The sequence below is a fragment of the Amia ocellicauda genome, chromosome 8 (genome assembly GCF_036373705.1).
Source record: "Amia ocellicauda isolate fAmiCal2 chromosome 8, fAmiCal2.hap1, whole genome shotgun sequence".
In the NCBI taxonomy this organism is placed as follows: domain Eukaryota; kingdom Metazoa; phylum Chordata; class Actinopteri; order Amiiformes; family Amiidae; genus Amia; species Amia ocellicauda.
Window position 1 is genome coordinate 43,757,375 of NC_089857.1, and position 20,637 is coordinate 43,778,011.

The 20,637-nt window shown below is 43.2% G+C and overlaps 1 protein-coding gene and 1 long non-coding RNA gene across 2 annotated transcripts in view; one reads left to right on the plus strand and one right to left on the minus strand.

The window, feature by feature from the left end:
* Window positions 1–307: 307 nt before the first annotated feature.
* Window positions 308–5,645, minus strand: LOC136755143 (uncharacterized). The gene is made up of 3 exons (XR_010817627.1): window positions 5,559–5,645; window positions 3,054–3,173; window positions 308–2,444 (listed from the first exon to the last, which is right to left on the minus strand). It is a non-coding gene; the product is annotated as an uncharacterized LOC136755143 (long non-coding RNA).
* man2a1 (mannosidase, alpha, class 2A, member 1) overlaps window positions 5,631–20,637 on the plus strand; it is a 94,418-nt gene continuing 79,411 nt past the window's right edge. Inside the window, exon 1 of the mRNA XM_066711586.1 lies at window positions 5,631–6,071. Within this exon, the coding sequence (XP_066567683.1) occupies window positions 5,934–6,071 (138 nt within the window). The 5' untranslated portion in view covers window positions 5,631–5,933. The remainder of the gene's footprint in view (window positions 6,072–20,637) is intronic.

The following is a 20,637-nucleotide window of genomic DNA, read 5'->3' on the forward strand; positions in this document are numbered from 1 at the left end:
GGGGCAGACCTAGTCATTCAACCAAACATAGTGGTTCACCAGACTGCTCTGGTTGAGATGTTGAATGCACTACACTGTAATTATGCCTAATATAATGAGATATAAATGTTTTTATTTAATTGTTATATATCCGAGTTAGGGTTAGGTGGCTAGGCATTGCGTTTTTCCATGCAGCATGGTTTTAAGAGTGTTGTCTTGTGTGCTCTCTTGTTGATATTGCCTCCAGTTTCAGCCTATATTTGCTGTGTGTGAGTATGTTTATGAATGAGTCTGTGCAGTTTAAACAGACCAAGAGACAGAGGTCTACAGTGTTTATTTGTTTTTAATCACTGGAGTTTCCATTCACAGTGATTTTAAGCAGAGATTCATTGTATGGTTTCATTCAAGAGTATTTCTGGGTTTATTTCAGAGTACCAGACTGTCCCATTTTGTAATTCGAGCTCTTAAAATAAGAGTTTAAAAGAGAAAGACCTCTCTGTCTAGTTTAATAAACACATTTCTGAATCACATGGGCCGTACGTTTAAGGAACAGAAACAACTGCTATTTGCATCAAGGTGTCCCCATTCATATTCATAAAAAGATAAATTCTACTAAAAACAAAACAAATACACAACAGAACAGATACACAGTACCCACAACACAACTTGCAGTCACGAAGAAAGAAAATGGCATCATATATCAAAAGATACCCGCCAAAGTACTACTTTGGGGATTTCTAAACTCGGTCAAAGCTGCTAAATCTCCAGGAAATATATTCAACAGAGTGATAGACGGTCTTTGTGCTTCAGAGAATTCTTATGACAGCCATTGTAAGGGGATGTTTAATGATATATGTGTTATACGTAGAGCAAGACAGCAACTTGGCAGCCCATGCACTTCCCAAGAGCTCAGACGTTTCTTTTGAGGACTATAAGGTGAGAAGACTAATTTGTATGTATTTATGAATTTGTATATGAATGTATGTGTATGTATGTATAAATAGACTTCAGTAAAACAGGGGTCCCCCAATGAAAATGGGTCATTTACCTCATACTAAGAATTTCATTAAATGATCTAATGACATCCACAGTGAGATCAATGGATGAGGGTCTTAATTGGCTACAGCTCCTTAACACTCATGATTGGGATGAGATTCGATTTGATCTCTTTCTCTCGCTCCATCTATATCTACCTATTTATGTATTTATTGGAATTACATTTTGTGAAATTGCCAATGTTTTAAACAAATTAATTCAACCTTCTTAAACAATTCCTCGTGCACGGAGGCTGCAAAAAACCCTACAGGTTTGTGTTCTTATATATGCTGATGAAGTGGCAGTAATTGATGGCTCATTTGCATAGACATGAATTAATCAAAGAAATGTAATTACTGGGCCTTTGCCAGATTTACTGGAATTTAATTGTATTACATTTTCAGAGCTGATTAAAAAAGGGTATTTAAATGTATTTTAAGTGCCAATATTAAAAGAAAAAAGAGAGACACTTTTGTATGTTGAAAACAAAACTGTAATGTGAAAAAATAAAAATAAAATAAAACATAAATAGAAAACCATGTTACTGTACTGTAATTTCACAATTGTGCTTCTTCTCTCTTCCTCCCAACTCAGCACACACAGAAAAACAGGCATTTCTGTTTATTGTGGAGCCGTATCCGCGTGTTGTACTGCTGCCCTTTGGTTTAAGAGCCAGTGATGTGGACAGAGAGATTGCCCAGGGCTCCGAGAGCTCAGTCCATCCCTGGCACAGGATCTGTGGGAGGGCAACGTCAGGGAATGGGTTCACCGGGATGTGTCCAAAACCACCTGAACGCAGCGTGCCTCTGTCCAGTGTCTCGTCAGCCCATGGCCTGGCTCTGGTGCCCTGACCGCGTCCAGGATGCCAGGCATTGTGAACAAGGAGACTATAATCCTTACAGACGGCCAGTTCAGGCTGGGACAGGCACCCACACGGCTCAGACAGAAGAGTGTGGACTGAGAAATCCTACTGTGTTACAGACTGTCTTAAAAAGGGAAATTACAGATCGCCAAAGACGTGTAGTCCCTTAACAATACCACATAAGGTTGTAGCTACATTAAAGATAAGTTTGGACTTCAAACCATATTTGAAATATATCAGAAGAATGGGCATTCCCAGCACATTGATACTAGTACAAAATAATGACAAATAAACAGATACACTCATAATCAGTTCAGTGTACCTGTGTCCTTTTGATATTAACTGGTGGAAGAGAGTCAGACTTCTTTCATCTACACAGTCAGCAACTTCCAATGAACACAAGACGCTGCTTCCATTTATTATTTTAATTCTGCAATATCCGAACGCCTTCCTGGCGTGACTTCTGTGTCAGGAGAGAGAGACCAGGAGAGATGGCGCATGACTCAAGACACGTAGCGTTCTCAGGCGGACATCAGGACAATGTGACCGCAGCCCTTTAGCTCTGCCTCTAGAAAACAAACAAACAAACAAACACATGATAACTGCATTCTTATCTAATTTAAGGAAACAGAGTATTGCCAGGAACTAGTGTTTATCATTTACATTATTATGTCTCAGTGGGAATCTGTTTTGTCTGAACAGGCTTCTTGGATATGTATCCTGTGTCAGATTGATTTAATTTAATCCCTCCCTGCATGATTTTAAGTATTCCTGAAAAGCTGCTGGTTACCGTAATGTATGTTAATTTGTCATGTCATTGTGGTTACATTTCCTTTGGATTTGCTGCACCACTGTGAACGTGTACCCCTAACAGAAAGATGTACAATTTGCCCAAGGCTGCTATCAGACTACAACCCAACCTAGAATAGCTGCACACAACACGACTTTTCACAGATAAAGGGAGTTTGAATCATTTCTGAGTTAATATATTCCGCTTCATCCCCCCTCATATATTTTTGGTTTTAGCAAAGAAGCAATTCCATTTTGTCTATCATAGTTTGTCTTCTCAAACTTAATTGAACTTAGACAGCACCTAATTGATTCTACATTCTCTGCCCAAACCAATTATGTTTCAATCTGTTTCACTGGACACTTTTTAATATGGCAGTGCACTCACACAACATATTTCAGTTTGCGTCTTTGTGTTTGTTTTCCATGCAGGTGAACACCTAGCGAGCTTCTACGTGAATGTACTTCACTGCATTTCTCTGGGCCTCGAAGTGACTGAACACACGTCCTGCAAAGACAGCATCTGTGAGGTTGTTCGATATACATTTCTGGAGTTGTATTTATTTACCACTTCCCGTACACAAGTGTTCCACGGCATTTTACATAAAGAAAAGGAAAGAAAAAAGGGTGGATTCACATGTTATTGGTTGTGTCCTTCACTGTTCTTGTGTTCATTAAAAACATGTCTTTTCACGTGGCTATTTATACAGATTCTTACGCAACTAATATACATAATTTGAACTCAATTCATATTCAGATGTATTATTATTACATATCTTAGCTTTGTCCAGAACCCTGACAGCTACCCCACACAGCTGCCCCTACACAAAACACTGAGCATTCAGTGTTTTTATATTATCACATGCCTTGAGCTTAAAACTGTGTTATGGTTCTCAAAACAATAATTGTCTTTTTTTGTCGTCGTCTCTTTTTGGAAGAAGGCAGAGCTCAAGGACATACAGAGTGAACGACTGTTTCCACAATAATGTTTGGAACAATAGATGGCACTGTAAGAAAGTCACTCGTCACAAACCTGCGGATTGAAGCGGATTGCTAACCCACAGTTCGTAACGCTTGGATCAGCTCAGATCCTCATTTCAGATGATCCTTTTGAACACACAGGCTACAATCTAAATCCCCCGAGATAGAGTGAGCAAATAAAATGCACTGCAGTGTATCTTACAGCACCACGCTGTGCATGAAGGAAATCTGTACTCCGTGTGAAGCAGCCGAGAGGCAGCACTCCTACTTTGTCACACCTGTGCTGATTACCTTGGCTGTGTTGACAGTAATCCAGGACAGTCTTAAGGCTTTAGGGCGATACCACTCACACCCAACCCAGCAAACCCTCCGAATCCTTTGAAATTGTTTTAATAATAACCTCAGCCTCTTGCAGTGGCTGGATCAGCTGGCTTTGACAGCACAGATAAATCTTCCAATCTAGCCCCCAGGACAAGCTTCTGGGATTGTGTTGCCATGCTGTGATGAGACTGAAATGAAGTCCTTTGGCCGTCTTGAAGGGACTATTATGGTGTGGCAATGGAGGAGGCTGGGATACACGGACACCCTCGTAACGATTGTTCTGGCTGTGCAGCAGGAGTCTCCAGTGCTGATCCTGGAGAGCGCCCACCCATCATGTTGTACAGTGCGGTCAGCCTGTAGCATGCTGGCTCACCAGGCAAAATCAGGATTAAACACAATCTGTCAAGGAAGCAAACGAGTCCCAGCCAGACACCAAATTTTGAGATTGTCTCAAGTTAAATTTTTTACAGTATGACAACTCACAGAACCCATGTTTAGGACATGATAATCGTCCAAGTACTGTCAAATACACAAACAGAAACTTTCAAAATGATTCTATGTATTGAAGTAAAAGGAGTGAGTAGATGCAAGCATTCGACCGATGCAGAACTAACTACTGCACTTCCTAAATGAATCGGCACAATATCAGAAATCACTGTCGCAGTCGCTGACACGATGTGTTAAAACACCCAAATACGTGCAGGAGAAACTGAGCCTCTCGGCGGCGGCGCTGACAGAGTTAAACCGGCTCAGGTGTGGGTCTGGGTTGTGCGACGTCATCGCGTGACGTCACGGGAGGCGTAGAGAGAGAGAGAGAGAGAGAGAGAGAGAGAGAGAGGGGGGGGGGGGCTGATGTCGAGCCGCTGGAGCAGCTGCAACCCGGGAGAGAAATACGAGCACCTCGCCTTAAAACTTCCCACGCTGGATCTTTCCCAGAACGGCCTCATCACAGCCATTAACCCACCGCTGGAGCGCAGCATCCCTGTGCGCGGAGACAGCAGCGCAGTGAGCGGCCAGGCGCGCACGGATGCGCAGAGGACAGGGAGCACAAGTCATGCACTGGACCTGCGGGCTGCGCGGCGGGGAGCAGGACCTGGTCCGGCCCGGTGGCCGCAGCGGGGCCGGGGTGGCGGCGTGAACATGCGGCGCTGTGGGTGTGCAGTTTCACAAGTGGAGCTGCTGCTGCTGCTGCTGCTGCTGCTGCGGGCGGACCGTGACTCGTCCTCCTCCTCCTCCTCCTCCTCCTCCTCCTCCTGCGGCTGCTCTTCAGCCGGTGATGCCTCGGACTGGGCAACTAACGTGCAGTTGGAGCAAGAAACCCCCGGGCGACAGACGGCCCTAGAGGACGAATAGTATCGCTGTGCATGCTGCCGGAGATGCACAGTGCAGGGCGCTCTGTAATCTGTATGCGCTGACGGATAAAAGTTGCCCTCGGGGTGCACCGACCGGACAGCAGCTCCCAGAGGCGCAGCCGGCCTCGCCAGGGCGGCGCAAACCCGTGCGGAGCCGCTGCAGCGCCCGCGACCCCGAGCGAGTCGTACCTGCTCCGGCCCGATATAGGCAGGACTCGGTAGGCGGCGCAGAAACGCACCTTTTTCGTGCTCACTTCCTTGATTATGAAAAGCAAATAAACTCGGGGGCAGGACGGAAGTTGAGCTGCCGGGGAAGCGAGCGTGTCCCTGCGCTGCGCTCGCAGGACCGGGGGCGCAGGCTTGTGCGTTGCGAGGGCTGTTTCGTCCTTCTTTCCGCGGAAGCCCCTGAAGACATACTTTCGCTTTTGACGTGGGGCATGTGACTACAAAGTTTCTCTCTCTCTCTCTCTCTCTCTCTCTCTCTCTCTCTCTCTCTCTCTCTCTCTTCCTCTCCGTGCACAGCAGCGGCAGCAGCAGCCTGGCTTTCTGCTTTCCCTTCCCCCCGCCGCTGCTCAGTCGTGTGCCCGCTCTCGGAGGCGCTGGCCGGGCGCAGCATGAAGCTCAGCCGCCAGTTCACCGTGTTCGGCAGCGGGATCTTCTGCGTCGTGGTCTTCTCGCTGTACCTCATGCTGGACCATCTGCAGCTGGACCACAGCAGTAACCCCAGGGCGGGATCCGCGGTGTTTCAGAAAGTGAGTGAGTGTTGTTTTGTGCTGTTTAAACGTCCTGTCACTGCGGCCGTCGCTGCATTGGGGCGTCTGATCCGCCGCCTGGAAACTTTGTTGCGCCTCTGAGTGACACGTATCGCGCTGTAGCGGCAAACTGCAGTGATTTCTCTGTGTCAGTATTGCAGATGTGTGTGACACAGGTATTGCAAACAACCATAAAGTAGTTACACAGGGACATTTCTGCCCAAACGTCCCACAAGGACCCGTGTAAAGGCTCCTTTTTAATGGGATGGACAATCAGACATTAAAACGCGTCCACCTGCCAATAAAGTCATGCGTGTGTTGATGGTTGTGGTGGACAAGTGTCACTAGATAATTTGGTATATTTGTATGTATTACTTATTTGGAAATCCCCATGTTTGATGACGTTTCACAGCTGGCCTGGCAGGAGACACGTAGGAAAGCTCAGGGCTCTCACTCCGGTTAACCGATCCCTGTCTGACGTTTCACCGACGCCTGTCAAACGTCACTGCGATGACGAAATAGCATCGTGATACAGGCGCAGGCACCATATTAAATCACAGCGGTGGGCTGGGTCAGGGTTGGTTTGTGTTGGACCATCAGTGCAATTATTTTTAGCAGCTCTCTTCCAGAGTCTGTAGTACTCGCCTCTGTGTGTGTGTGTCTTTCTGAAAAACAGTGCATTACGAGTCAAGTGCTACCTCTACAGGACTGAATGCTCCAGACTATGCATTTTGTTGCATTAGGCACACATGTTGTTTAACTGCGATGCACATTGACAGACCTCAGCAGTGTGTCGAGTTGCCTGAAGTTAAGACGTGTTGTTGAGGCCCGAGTGGTTTTGCTGTGACCCACCTAGTGCATTGACTGCATTGCATTTGGGTTTTCTGAAACTTATGATTGGATCAGACAATGAGCAGATGCACAACTTTTACAGATACTTCTGCTAAATCCCAAACAGTAAAGAGAATACTCGTGGTTCCTCCCTCAGTTGGGAATACACTTAATGATTTCAAGTAGACGGCATGGAAAAGTCATTCTGGAAGTGTGTGAGTTTGTGTTTGTATGCAGCTATTGACTGCAATTATATTACTGGGAATAAAACAAATGCCACACACCCTTACAGTATTGACAGGTAATTTAAAGGAATTCGACCCTCAGTAAGGAGAGCTTTTAAGAATCTAACACAATGACGCACAACAGTCGGTGCTAGTTACCTACAGTGTAAATGCGGAGTAATGAATAGTGAAGGTGGTTTTTATACTACACTAGTTGAATTGGGTATCTAATGTATTGTACTAAGATAATCTATTACTCCTTGTTGAACACCTGGTGAAATCAGTAGGCAAGTAAAATAAATGCATGTTGATTTACTAGCAGGAATATGGATGTTTTGTTGTGTGTGTTTTCTGTGCTGGTTAGGTTATCGAATCTCCGCCACTGTCCTTGTGTCAGCGATCGTGTGCCATGCTACCTCTGAAACCACTCAGCCACTGGCACCTGCATTACATCTGAGCGTGGGGGGATAATAAAGCCAGACCCCCGAGCTCTCTGATTGTGAGCGTCAGGGATGGACTCGTGCTCCAGTAGGCGTTCATTGACTGCACAGAAGCAGAGTTTAGTACCGGAGAACCAGGAGCTGCTTTACTCCTCTGCCCTGTAGTAGGAGGAGGTCTCTTCTATCAGTGTGTTTTTCGACAGTTTGGCTGCATCGCTTTGCTTGTCTTTTAATTGAATTAATTAGGATTGTAGTTTCCTTGCACTTCGTCGGCCGTTTTACATTTTCCTGTGTGTATTGATCGGTTAAAAACGGAGATAGACACCTCTCTGGGTTGTTGGATGATTCAGACAGACAGCCCTGCTTGTCATTCCTGGGAGTCTCGTCCTTTTTTATTTTATTCTTCGTTTTATTTCACTCCCTCCAAGCATGTGCTGGCAAAAGCTTTAACCACTTTGTTAACTTGACTCTGAGAGCATCCATCTATTCACAAGAGTGCCAGTCTGTAAAGAAATTAATGAATAAGAATCGGCTAAGGCATGAATGCATCCAGTCTGGTTATCTTTGAAGGAATGTGCCTCTTAACGTCTCATTTGTCAAACCGGTGTTGTCTGCACAAGTCGTTCTTCTTATATAAAATACATGCCATGGATGCTTGTGACCATTTGTTGTAGGTTCAAATGATTATCATTGTCAAGTCAAATTGTAATTATTTAGAGTTTGTAACCTGATAACATATAAACTAAATGATATTGGAATATATTTCTGACTTTTCCTAACGGTGCAGAACATTAATATGACTGGTTATTTCTTGAATTTATGTAGGACTCCTAAACATCCTGCATTTTGTATAAAGGGCGCTTTGCAAACCTCCTTAAAAGATGACATTCAAATGTAGTTTTGTACTAAAATACTAGAACCAACCAATCAGAATTGTGTGGCGTGGATTTTGCAACTTTCTGGAAAAACAAAACAAAAAGCAAAATGCTGCAGTCCTTTCAATGCTGTGAGACGCCATTAATTAATTCATAATATTAATTAATGCCAAGAGCCGTGACCCTGCAAGCACAATTGAATGTTTAGTTTATGTGCGTAATACAAACCGGCAGTAAGTGATCATCGAAAAACAATCTTTCGGTTCATTGTAACTGAAGGCCATTAAGGACTGGCTTCCGATCCGCAACACCTGATGACAATCAATGATTCTGATCTGTAAAGAAAACCTGAATGTAAACTGTGAACTCCACATCTGATGAAATACAAAATAAAGTAACAGGAGGCCTTCACAAGCGTGGAATTCTCAGGATGGATCACTAGAACATGTGAAAGTGACAGATTTGAGGCCGGACTGGCAGAGCGCCTGATGGACAGCACAGATAAGAGCGGTGTGGAAACGAGGCTTCCTGCCCGAGAGAGTTTCCGAGCAGTGTGGGATGTTAATCCTGGTCATGGAAGGGAGATGATCTGAACATTGAAATGCTGACTGAGGCTGCAGAGTTTGGGGCTGAGGGTGCCGGAGGGCAGTCATACACACCTCCTGAGAGTCACGATTGAGAGCTTGGCCGAGTGGTCCTGTCCATGAACACGTTCCCCAAAGGGAGCTGTCCGTGCGGCTGAAAGCCCGAGACCCTGTTGGCGTGTGCAGTGAGTGGTGGTCATGTCAAAAGGCCGGGTCACTCTGGGCTGGTCGGAAAGAGAACGGTTTCTCTCGCTTCCTTGTGCAGCTCCTTGCACAACCTCTCGGTGAACTCGACACCCTTGCGGTCATGTAGTCCTCGTGGGAGCACGATTGCACAACAACATTGAAATATCAGCGCATATTAGGCCTGTTTAATACAACTTATATTTGTGTGTGTGTGTGTGTATATATATGTGTGTGTGTGTATTTTCCACTCATCATCAACACACTGTTAAGGGGAAACAAGTTTTTTATTTTGAAAAAAAGTATATATTTAAAATATAAAACTGAAATATCATAATTGGATAAGTCTCCACCCCCTTGAGTTCATACTTGGTAGAAGCACCTTTGGCACCTAGATTTGGCAATATTGGACCATTCTTCTCTACAGAAGTGTTCCAGCTCTGTCCAGTTCCTTGGGGAGCGTTGATGGACAGCGATCTTCAAGTCAAGCCACAGATTGTCAGTTGGGTTTAGTTCAGGTCTCTGCCTGGGCCACTCCAGGACTTTTATCTTTCAGTTCCATAGGCACTTCTGTGTAGTTTTCGAAAAACATAACACATTGCATTTTAAAGTTCCAAAAAGTTCCATTTTAGTTTCGTCAGACCACAAAACTTTTTGCCTCATGGCTACCGGATCTCCTGAGTGTTGTTTTGCACAGGTCCTACAAATGGGCTTTCTTGAGTACCATACAAACCAGTTTGTGGAGTGCTTGGGATATGGTCACATTTCTGGTCTTGGTCGTAAAAGTCTGTAGCTCTTGCAAAGTTGTCTCTCTGATCTGTCTCTGTGCTCCAGAGGATATTCAATGCATTTTTTAAAACTCATCCCCTGTCAACAACTTTGTCCTGGAGCTCTTTTGAAAGCTCCTTGGTGCTCATGGTCGAGTCTTTGCTTTGAAATGCACGACCCAGCAAGATGAACTGCTGAATTAATCCTGAATCAGGTGGAGGCTCTTCAACTTGGTGTGTGATTGTGCAGGCGATTGGTTACGCCTGCGGTAAGTTAGTGAAAAAGTAATGTATTATAATTCCAGGCTATAACGTAACAAGAGATGAACATTTGGAAAGGGGGTGTAGACTTTCTAAAGACATTGAAGAACAGCTGACCATGTTTATCGACTCTACAGAGGAGATATCATGGTGTCCCAGCCTGGCCCCACAGTACGGTTAAACGGTCTCATCTCAGGACAGGGGAAGGACTGGGAAACAATCCAAGTGTTTAGAACTGCAGCGACACTAAACGTTTCACTAAAAATAATATATTGTTTTAAAACCTGTTTGCTCAGTGCAATCTTATTTTACAAGCCTGGCAGCTTTGATGAACGGTGGCAGTCAGGATTGGATATCAGTCACAACCATTCAAACGGTTCTGTTCTCTCCCTCCAGATTGACAAGATCTTGAGGTTTTATCAAATAGAAAGGAATAAATAAACCAAGGATGACGTAGGATGACTTTAATTGCAGTGACTGAAAACCCCAGAATACAATTAGTGTGTTTTTTTTTTGTTATCGGGTAATACTCGCTGACGACTGCATGTTTTCTTCCTTCTCGCTCCAAAAAACAGTTTGTGCCATTCCAAAAAGGTTGCCCTCGTTCTGTGTGTTTTTCCTTGAAAGAGGAAACTCGACGGATGAAGTGTCCTCCGTGTATCTGAAGCCCCTCTATTTGTTATCAAAGCAGCAGATGTATCCTGTCAGACCTCTCGGCTCAGGTCGGGTCTCCCCTGCAAACGTCTGCACGGAGAGGGAAGCTTCTCCTATCTGGGTTGAACACGCGGCCACAGAGATGGTATGATCTGGAAGTTCAGAGGCAGACAGTGTGCCACAATGTGTTTTAGAAGAGTATTCCTGCACTGTAAGAGAGGAGTGTAACTGGGCGTGACAGTCATATGTTCAACTGCAGCTGAAAAATGATTGTAATCTGTGCTAATGGGAAGTGCAAGATCCTATGTGGTTTTAATCTCTAATATTGCAATTTTTAAAAGCGTAAGTGCAGTTAAATTACAGGTGTGTCAAACTGCATTCATGGTAATGGGAGTCATAATTGCATTGCATTGCATTCATGGGGTTTTCATACATGCAAATCTGATCATGGAAATGAGTTAAATACCAAAATACATGTGCTGTTAATCAGAAAATTGGTTACTTCAGAACTTTCAATTCCGGATCGTTTTGGATCTGTTGTCATTATTGTGACAGTATAGTGTCCTCTCTCTTACTCTCTTCCGCTGTTGTCAACACTGTAGTTCAGGGCAGGAGGAGTCGGTCTGGCTGCAGCAGAGGAGTAGGTTTTTGTCTCGCTTAGTGGATTTGAATGATGGTGTTTACGTGACTGAACACTGCAGGCCGCTGTGCCATCGATCTGTGCGCCGCATGCGTCTGCGTTTCAGTGTTGCTGACGTTTGATATCCGAATGCTTTTTAAAACTTGAAAATGTATTAATTAAAGCCGTGAATGCGTGCCCTGACGCGTCTGCGCTAATTGGGTCTATCTGGTGACAGACGCCGGCCCTGAGTGCACTTTCTCTGCGTCGACACCGACACTAATGAGATCCGACGGCACTCTGTGAGGGATCTGGGGGAGACGTGTGAGCGAACACTTCGTGTCTATGTGGGCCTGGGGCAGGTATGCCTGATACATCTTAAATGACCAAATAAGGGGTTATCTAGTCTTCTTTCAGACTTATACAGTCTTTCCTCTGAGCCAAAGTTTTAAAAGGTGTGGATTTTGCCAGAGGCAGAGATGGCCCTTAGGCTCCGATTGTTAATTTACAGCTGCTCTATATTACCATCGTATAAAATAAAGTAGGACAAGAAGTGCGCTTCTGAGATGAATGAAGGGTTTTTAGATTTCCTATAATTGATTTTTGTTAGTTTTTGTTGAGCTAATCAAAGGAAATAGGAGGGAAGTCTCAGACCTGTGCACAATTTTAATGGGTTTCCCTGCATCAGGAAAACTAAAATGCGTTTTTAAAAGGTACTACTTAATTCCAGTGTGAAGGAAGAGGGAAACTGCTGTGGTCTGAAATATTAACACACCCGAAGTGTCCAGCTTCTCAGAGACCTGCTGATATGTAGGAGGTAGTGCTGCACTTATGAACACATTAAATAGTTCAGTGATTACTTCAGAAGCCAGAGGTTTTCTCTGCAGTTATTGCTCCAGGAGCTTTTAATCCGCAAAAGTATTTTTCTTTCCAAAACCAAGGCAGGGTCCGAAGTCTGTGTTTATTATCGGGGAAAGACGGGGCAAACGGAGGGCAGATCTCTGGTGTGTCTAGTGTGAATTCAGACCATCATTCAACAAATCTTTAGTGAAGTCTGTTGAAAAACAACTCCATATAAGGAACCTGCACACAATGGAAAATTGAATAAAAAGTAGCGATATCCTGGGCCTTTGAAGTCTTGGGTCAAAACGTTATCAGGAAAACGGGGATAAAAGCTGGAATCGTATTTACTTTTAGAGGGCTCTGCAGCTGTGTTTATTAGGAATGGACTGACTGCAGCATTGCGGTGTCATCGTGTTTTGGGAGTGACTGAAAAGAAAGCATTGCTGCAAAAATGGTTTACCTGAAAATACATATTTATACGACTAAAATATTTACAGATTTAACTGAGAAAAGGTTTGAAAACGTCCGAGGCACTATCGATGGTGGTGTTGTGCCTGTTATGAGTTTTCATTCAGACCATTATTTGAATATGCCTATTTTGTGCTCAACCCCCTTCCTATGGGAATTGCACTGCAGAATAAACGCATCACATATTTTTAACGGCAGCTCTGCACTTTCTAGCGAGTGTGAAATATTGCTCATTCATATGTTTAAGAACTTAAGACAGTGTCCAATCGAGAGGAGCCCATTCGCCCCATCGTGCTCGTTTGGTGTCCTTTAATAACTAAGTGATCAAGGATCCTATCCAGTCTGTTTTTGAATGTCCCCAAATTGTCTCTTCAGCCACATCGCTGGGGAGTTTGTTCAGATTGTGACGCCTCTCTTTGTGAAGAAGTGTCTCCTGTTTTCTGTCTCGAATGCCTTGAAGCCCAATTTCCATTTGTGTCCCCGGGTCACAAACTCGACATGGCATTGGCTGGGAACTGGGTGTTTCTCAGCTGTGGTCTAAGCATGACCTGTGATCGTGGGATCGGTGGCAGGGCTGTCTTGCCGACACAGATGAAAGCCCTGGAGGTTAAATCAAATAGTCCACTTTATTGCCATATGTTAGAGTGAGAGGCTCATTGTCTTGGGAGCAGGACTCGTTTACTGCACCCTAAATTTGTGCTCAACAGTCATGCAGTCGACCCGTATGGATCAGTGCACCGGGTATGGGGTTTCGTTCTGGTAATTATTATTTTTTAGCGGTGGTTGTTAATCATCTGTGGTATGAACATCAAAGGTTCTTTAAACCACTACATTAATCCAAGAAAACTAATTAAATCTGGAAGCCATTTAAACATAATGTAATGCAAAGCTGATTATTTGCATATGTGCCATATTACAATTATCAAATTTGCTGAAGAATGTTTTATAAGGTAGTTAAATTGATTTATTTATACTGTACTTTCAGATACAGTTCGGGTTAAAGGTGTTTGGAACAAAATGCCAAATCATAATGGATATGTAAGAAAGTGTAAAGTTCTGTGTACAGTTCCCAAATATAAACTTCTGGATGTGCAATGATAATATAATAATAATAATAATAATAATAATAACGTGCATGGAAGAGAGAGTCCGCTGGCTGTACTAATAGTTAGGCTACTTTAGCAGTTCCCAGTAATCTTTTGGATGATAAATGTTATAACCTTAATGGCTAAAGGAATCTTATTTATTATTTAACAAGGCACTAAAGTATCCATTTAAAGAAGAGCAAAACGGAGCATCTATTGGTGGCTTTATCTGCCCTTCATTATTTAGAAATCTTTTCCATCTCGATCACAGTATTGGGCGGCGATACGCTATATGCACCAGATAAGTCAAACAAGATTATTTAAGTGCTTTCCTGTGTAGGTGCCGTTGTGTAAGTGCTCCGGATTTGCCCAGGAAATGCTATTTGATGAGTTTAATGTATGAATCTTTCATTATGTTTAAACCTCTTGCATCTGAAATCAGGCCTTCGAGATATCGGCCTTGGATCTGCAGGGACACACACACCCAAGGACACAAATGGAAATTGGGCTTCAAGGCATTCAAGACAGAAAACAGGAGACACTTCTTCACACACAGAGGCGTCACAATCTGAACAAACTCCCCAGCGATGTGGCTGAAGAGACAATGTGGGAACATTCAAAAACAGTCTCTTCAGCCACACGCTGGGGAGTTTGTTCAGATTGTGACGCCTCTCTGTGTGAAGAAGTGTCTCCTGTTTTCTGTCTTGAATGCCTTGAAGCCCAATTTCCATTTGTGTCCCCAGCTGCGTGTGTCCCTGCTGATCTGGAAAAGCTCCTCTGGTTTGATACAGAACCTTGTTTTAATTTGTTTAAATATTGCATTTGGGTTGCTCTGGTACCGTTGCTGTAAATACCCGATTTATATGTAGATTTTTATCCAGATACCAATGCCGGAGAGCAGGCAGATGGGTGAACTCCTGGCTTCTCACACCACCAGTCGTCTCCAAGGTGGCTGTGATAAACATTTGTTGAGGGCCGTGGAAATCCCCCGCCCGCCTGCCCCTTCATAAAATTGTGTTAATCTTTGCAGTGCTGTCAGGTGCCCTTCTGGGCCTGTTGTCATCAGGCTGTGTTGTGGAGTTGCTAGCTGTTATCTTTCCTATTTTGGTGACTCACCGTGCAATGCAACTGACCTGTCATTTCAGTGTTGTGGCAAGTATGAGAAAATTCAGATCCATTGTACTTACAGTGAGGAAAAAAAGTTTTTGATCCCCTGCTGATTTTGTACGTTTGCCTACTGACAAAGAAATGATCAGTCTATAATTTTAATGGTAGGTGTATTTTAACAGTGAGAGACAGAATAACAACAAAATAATCCAGAAAAACGCATTTCAAAAAAGTTATAAATTGATTTGCATGTTAATGAGGGAAATAAGTATTTGACCTCTTCGACTTAGTACTTGCTGGCAATCACAGAGGTCAGACGTTTCTTGTAGTTGGCCACCAGGTTTGCACACATCTCAGGAGGGATTTTGTCCCACTCCTCTTTGCAGATCCTCTCCAAGTCATTAAGGTTTCGAGGCTGACGTTTGGCAACTCGAACCTTCAGCTCCCTCCACAGATTTTCTATGGGATTAAGGTCTGGAGACTGGCTAGGCCACTCCAGGACCTTAATGTGCTTCTTCTTGAGCCACTCCTTTGTTGCCTTGGCTGTGTGTTTTGGGTCATTGTCATGCTGGAATACCATCCACGACCCATTTTCAATGCCCTGGCTGAGGGAAGGAGGTTCTCACCCAAGATTTGGCGGTACATGGCCCCGTCCATCGTCCCTTTGATGCGGTGCAGTTGTCCTGTCCCCTTAGCAGAAAAACACCCCCAAAGCATAATGTTTCCACCTCCATGTTTGACGGTGGGGATGGTGTTCTTGGGGTCATTCCTCCTCCTCCAAACACGGCGAGTTGAGTTGATGCCTAAGAGCTCAATTTTGGTCTCATCTGACCACAACACTTTCACCCAGTTCTCCTCTGAATCATTCAGATGTTCATTGGCAAACTTCAGACGGGCCTGTACATGTGCTTTCTTGAGCAGGGGGACCTTGCGGGCGCTGCAGGATTTCAGTCCTTCACGGCGTAGTGTGTTACCAATTGTCCCTTTAAGAGAGTGCTCCTAATCTCAGCTCGTTACCTGTATAAAAGACACCTGGGAGCCGGAAATCTTGCTGATTGATAGGGGATCAAATACTTATTTCCCTCATTAACATGCAAATCAATGTATAACTTTTTTGAAATGCGTTTTCCTGGATTTCCCTCATTAACATGCAAATCAATGTATAACTTTTTTGAAATGCGTTTTCCTGGATTTTTTTTGCTGTTATTCTGTCTCTCACTGTTAAAATACACCTACCATTAAAATTATAGACTGATCATTTCTTTGTCAGTGGGCAAACGTACAAAATCAGCAGGGGATCAAATACTTTTTTCCCTCACTGTATAAAGCTATAAGAGAGATCTATATGCATACATTTATTTCCTTTTCATTGTTTACTACATAACATTTAGGAACAGTTGGGCAAAATACTAAACAAACCAACTTTAAATCTGAAATGTGGCTCATGTGAGCAAAGAAAATTGAGGTTGTGGTGCTCCGATAATGAGCCCATGTGCGGTTTCACCGATCCCTGCTGCCTGGAGAAACGTCCCAACGTGTCCCTTGAGGTGTTGCGTGGGGTCGTGCTTTTTGAAAGTTTGTTGCTGGCAGGGGGCCAACGCAAGACCTTGTTTGTAATGTATTGAAGGGCTGTTATAATACAGGAAGTTTTTTTATGGCACTGAAGATATCTAGATAAGCTGTTGACAATCCCTGTCTTTGTATAATTCAGATGTTTTTGAATACATCTAGTGTTGACTTTGTACATTTAATGAATGGTTTGAAAACTCAAAACCTTGCATTACAGGGCACCAACATGTTCAGCATCCTTCTGTCCTTTTCCTAGGGATTATTCTAGGAAGAAAAATAGATTTTTAATGTGTGTAATCTGTAGCTAACAGGTGGCTGGGGATTCAAGCATCGTTATTGTGCTGAAGTATACTCGTCTATTTACATACATGGGCTGCGCAAAGATGCAAATGACAGAGAAAGAACATAACGCAAATATTTGCTTATTCTTGTGAGGTTTGCATCCCGTTGCACACTCCAGACCACGGACCGTGTTTAACCCTGTGGTTTCTGGGCTGCAGGACCCAGCCTGTGCTATTTCTACACACTTCTTAAAAAGAAAGTTGGGTCATGGGCATCTATAACTAAGCCTGTCAGAATTCGCTATTTTAAATATACTTTATTATGCGTTCTGTCAACAACAACAAAAATAACGAAATGTACATTGTTTATTGCCATGAAATGAGACTCGCTGCAATTGAATTGTCACTTTTTGTTTTGAATTTTATCTTGTCGTTGTGTTTTCTTATAGTAAGATAGCACATTTTGCATAATTTGTTTTAAAAATGCAAGCCACATTAAACGACTCGTTATTACAAACGTGGCCTTTGATGACTAATACAGACCAAAACAAAAAGAGTTGTTCTCTCCATTTGCATGAACATGGGTTTATGTGTTCATCTGTTGAGTGCTGTGACCCCAGAGCTTGTTCAGAAGACCGCTGGCCCTTTGTTAACTAGGCTGCTATGTTGTGTGTTAATTATGTTTATTTAAGAACCAGTGTTGTCATTCTTTGAGTGTTACTTTTGTAAAGAAAAAACAACAAACATGGTTTTGTGTGAGGAATGGACTCTCTTGAAATCTGTTTGGCTGAAGAAGCAGTTGATGAATGTGATTGGCTAGATTAAGGAGATGCTGAAGCAAAATGTCAAAATAATGTATTTCTAATAAGATTTGAAGAGGTCAAATGGAAGCCAAGCTGTCCAGATGGGGCTATGCTTCCTGTTTCACTTGAAATCAAACACCCACATTAAAGATGAGGATTAATGATGATTGAATAATGCAACTGATTAATATTCTTTTTTGAGGAACAGTTTTTGTATCAAAACCTTAAATCTTAAAGAGCACTGTAATTTTCTTAATATCATTATTAGTACATAAGAAGAACGTAGGAAAGTGTCCAATCGAGAGGAGCCCATTCGCCCCATCGTGCTCGTTTGGTGTCCATTAATAACTGAGTGATCAAGGATCCTATCCAGTCTGTTTTTGAATGTTCCCAAATTGTCTCTTCAGCCACATCGCTGGGGAGTTTGTTCAGATTGTGAGGCCTCTCTGTGTGAAGAAGTGTCTCCTGTTTTCTGTCTTGAATGCCTTGAAGCCCAATTTCCATTTGTGTCCCCGGGTGCGTGTGTCCCTGCTGATCTGGAAAAGCTCCTCTGGTTTGATGTGGTCGATGCCTTTCATGATGTTGAAGACTTGGATCAAGTCCCCACGTAGTCTCCTCTGTTCCAGGTGAAAAGGTTCAGTTCCTCAGTCTCTCCGAGTAGAGTTACTACAGCAATAATGTAGTTTATCTAAATCATGGAAAGGAATTTAGAAATGTTGTGTGTGTGTCTTTACACACTTAGAAGAGCGTTATAAGCAATCAATTGTGGAACAAAAAAGTTGGAGTGAGATGCATTGAGGTCCGCATCTCCTGCAGACGATCTACCGAGATGTGTTGTGCCAGGACACGTGTGTCACAGGAGTGTAAAGTGTATGTAAAGATCCACGTCCGGTAGTGTACACAGGTGCTGAGGTATGACTGCAGAATTGGATCGGATTTACGGCGTGTATTTGTTATTATACCCATTAGTGCTTTCAAAAATATGGAGCCTACATACTGAATATATATATTAAATTAGCGATGTGGGTATTTTGCAACCGCTCTGCCAGAAGGTGCAAAAATGTATTTAATTTCCCCGTTTCCTCTTTAGCGTTTGGGCTGCTCTAAAGGTCAAGCGTCTGGCTGGCTGTAGGCTTCTTCCAAAAAGTGTTTTTTATCAATGCTGAATAGCAATTAGCTCCCTTTTGTTGTTTTCTGACCCTGAGGGTGAAAGATGAAATTACGTTTAATTCTCTCATTTTGTTACTTTCAATCCTCTCAGAAGAAAGGTCAATAGGCTTTTTCTCTCGTAATTTCGGAAGAAGAAACGGCGTGGTTTATAATTTGTTTAATAGATAGAAATGCAAAGCCAGGTAAAGAAGTCTCTCTTGTATTTGAATCTCAGATTTGCAGCATTGATGGCATTTTAAATTTGTTATCACCAGGCCACTCTCATGTTTTGCTGTTCTTACTGGTTTTGATTATCGTAACAATGTAGTAAAACAGTGATCTGAATAAGAAAGAAGTAATAAAATGCCAATGTAAACAACTGTATTTTGTCTGTTTTCCACAACTTTTTTTTTCATAATATTATTCCTTCCTAAACAAATGACATTTTTGCATCAAATTAAATAGTTTTTACTTGTTTGGAATTTGCCTTCTCAACAATTTGCATATTGTTGTTCTGTATTTGGATATCCGCCCTTGTTTTCTCGGTCGTGTTTCATGTTATCGCTGCTCTCTGCTGGGTCTGAAGCTCGACGTTCAGCTGCTCTTCAGTCCAGTTGGCCGCTCTGTCAGGTGACCGGCTCGGCCAATCAGGAGTTCCAAAAACTTTTTGTTAAAATCCATGTCAAGCTTCGACGGTGCTTTATGCTCCTGAGACACAAGTGTCGATCAGTTTTCGATTGATCTTGAGGAATGCCACTTACTGATGCACAACTTTGTGTATAAAATATAGAGGCCCGTAATAATTGTTTGCTATGAAACAGCGTAAACCTATGCCCAATATAGCAGGCACTAGTTGGTGGTTCATAAATGTTTCTGCTCACTGACAGGGTGGCATCTGTCCTCCATCTCCACACTCATCTGGATGTCTCTCTCTTTCTCCCCGGCAAGACTATCATCTCTGTATCGACCGGTGGAGTGAAAGCACCTCAGAGCTTCAGCAGCATCTCGAGATTTTCCGTCTGCTGCTATAAATATCCGGCAACGGCTTCGCAGTGCCTGCAGACGGCTCTCGTTAGCTCTGTGACGAGATCTGCGCTTGGATTAAGCCGCAGGTAGCCGAGATGGGTTATTCAGCAATTGTTTGCGAAGCTGCCTTGTCGCGCACAAGATTTGCTGATAAGTCGTTTCCCCTTCTCGTATCTGACATTTGAAATTTGTATCTGGCCTGTAAATCCTGTTCAGTCTGGATGGAGGAATTTTGTTTTGCAGAAATGTGATGCCAGCTTCCCTTCATTCTGCAACTGTCCATTGGTATAATTTGTGTTTGTGGCCTTTCTTTTGACATCTAAAGTTTCTTGCTCTGCCATTCATTTTCTTTTTCCACACCTGGCAGCTGCATCTCACAAAAACCAAAGAAGATGAAAGGAACACAACCGCCTTCTTATCTCCAGGGATTCAAACTCTTTTCCCTCAACATGATTTAATTAAAGCGATTGGTTGCTTTCCTAGTTTTCCCTACTTTCCTCAAAAATCTAATGTATTCACAGGGTGTCCGGCCAATATGAATTCTACCTTCACTAAAAGGCATTTCTTTGCACTAAACACTAATGGAAACGTACCCAAAGAAACATCAGGGATCAGGGAATCTTGTGGGAATCTGGTCTGGTCTAGTCATCTTCCCATCGGTTCCCTGCCATTGGACGGTGGCTGTGCGGATGTCCGTGTTGCGTCTCTGCTTGGGACAAGTTGAAAGATCTCCACCTCCGCTCAGTCGGTTCCTCTTCCGTAACTCTGATAGTGTTCAACTCCTATTCTGGATTCAG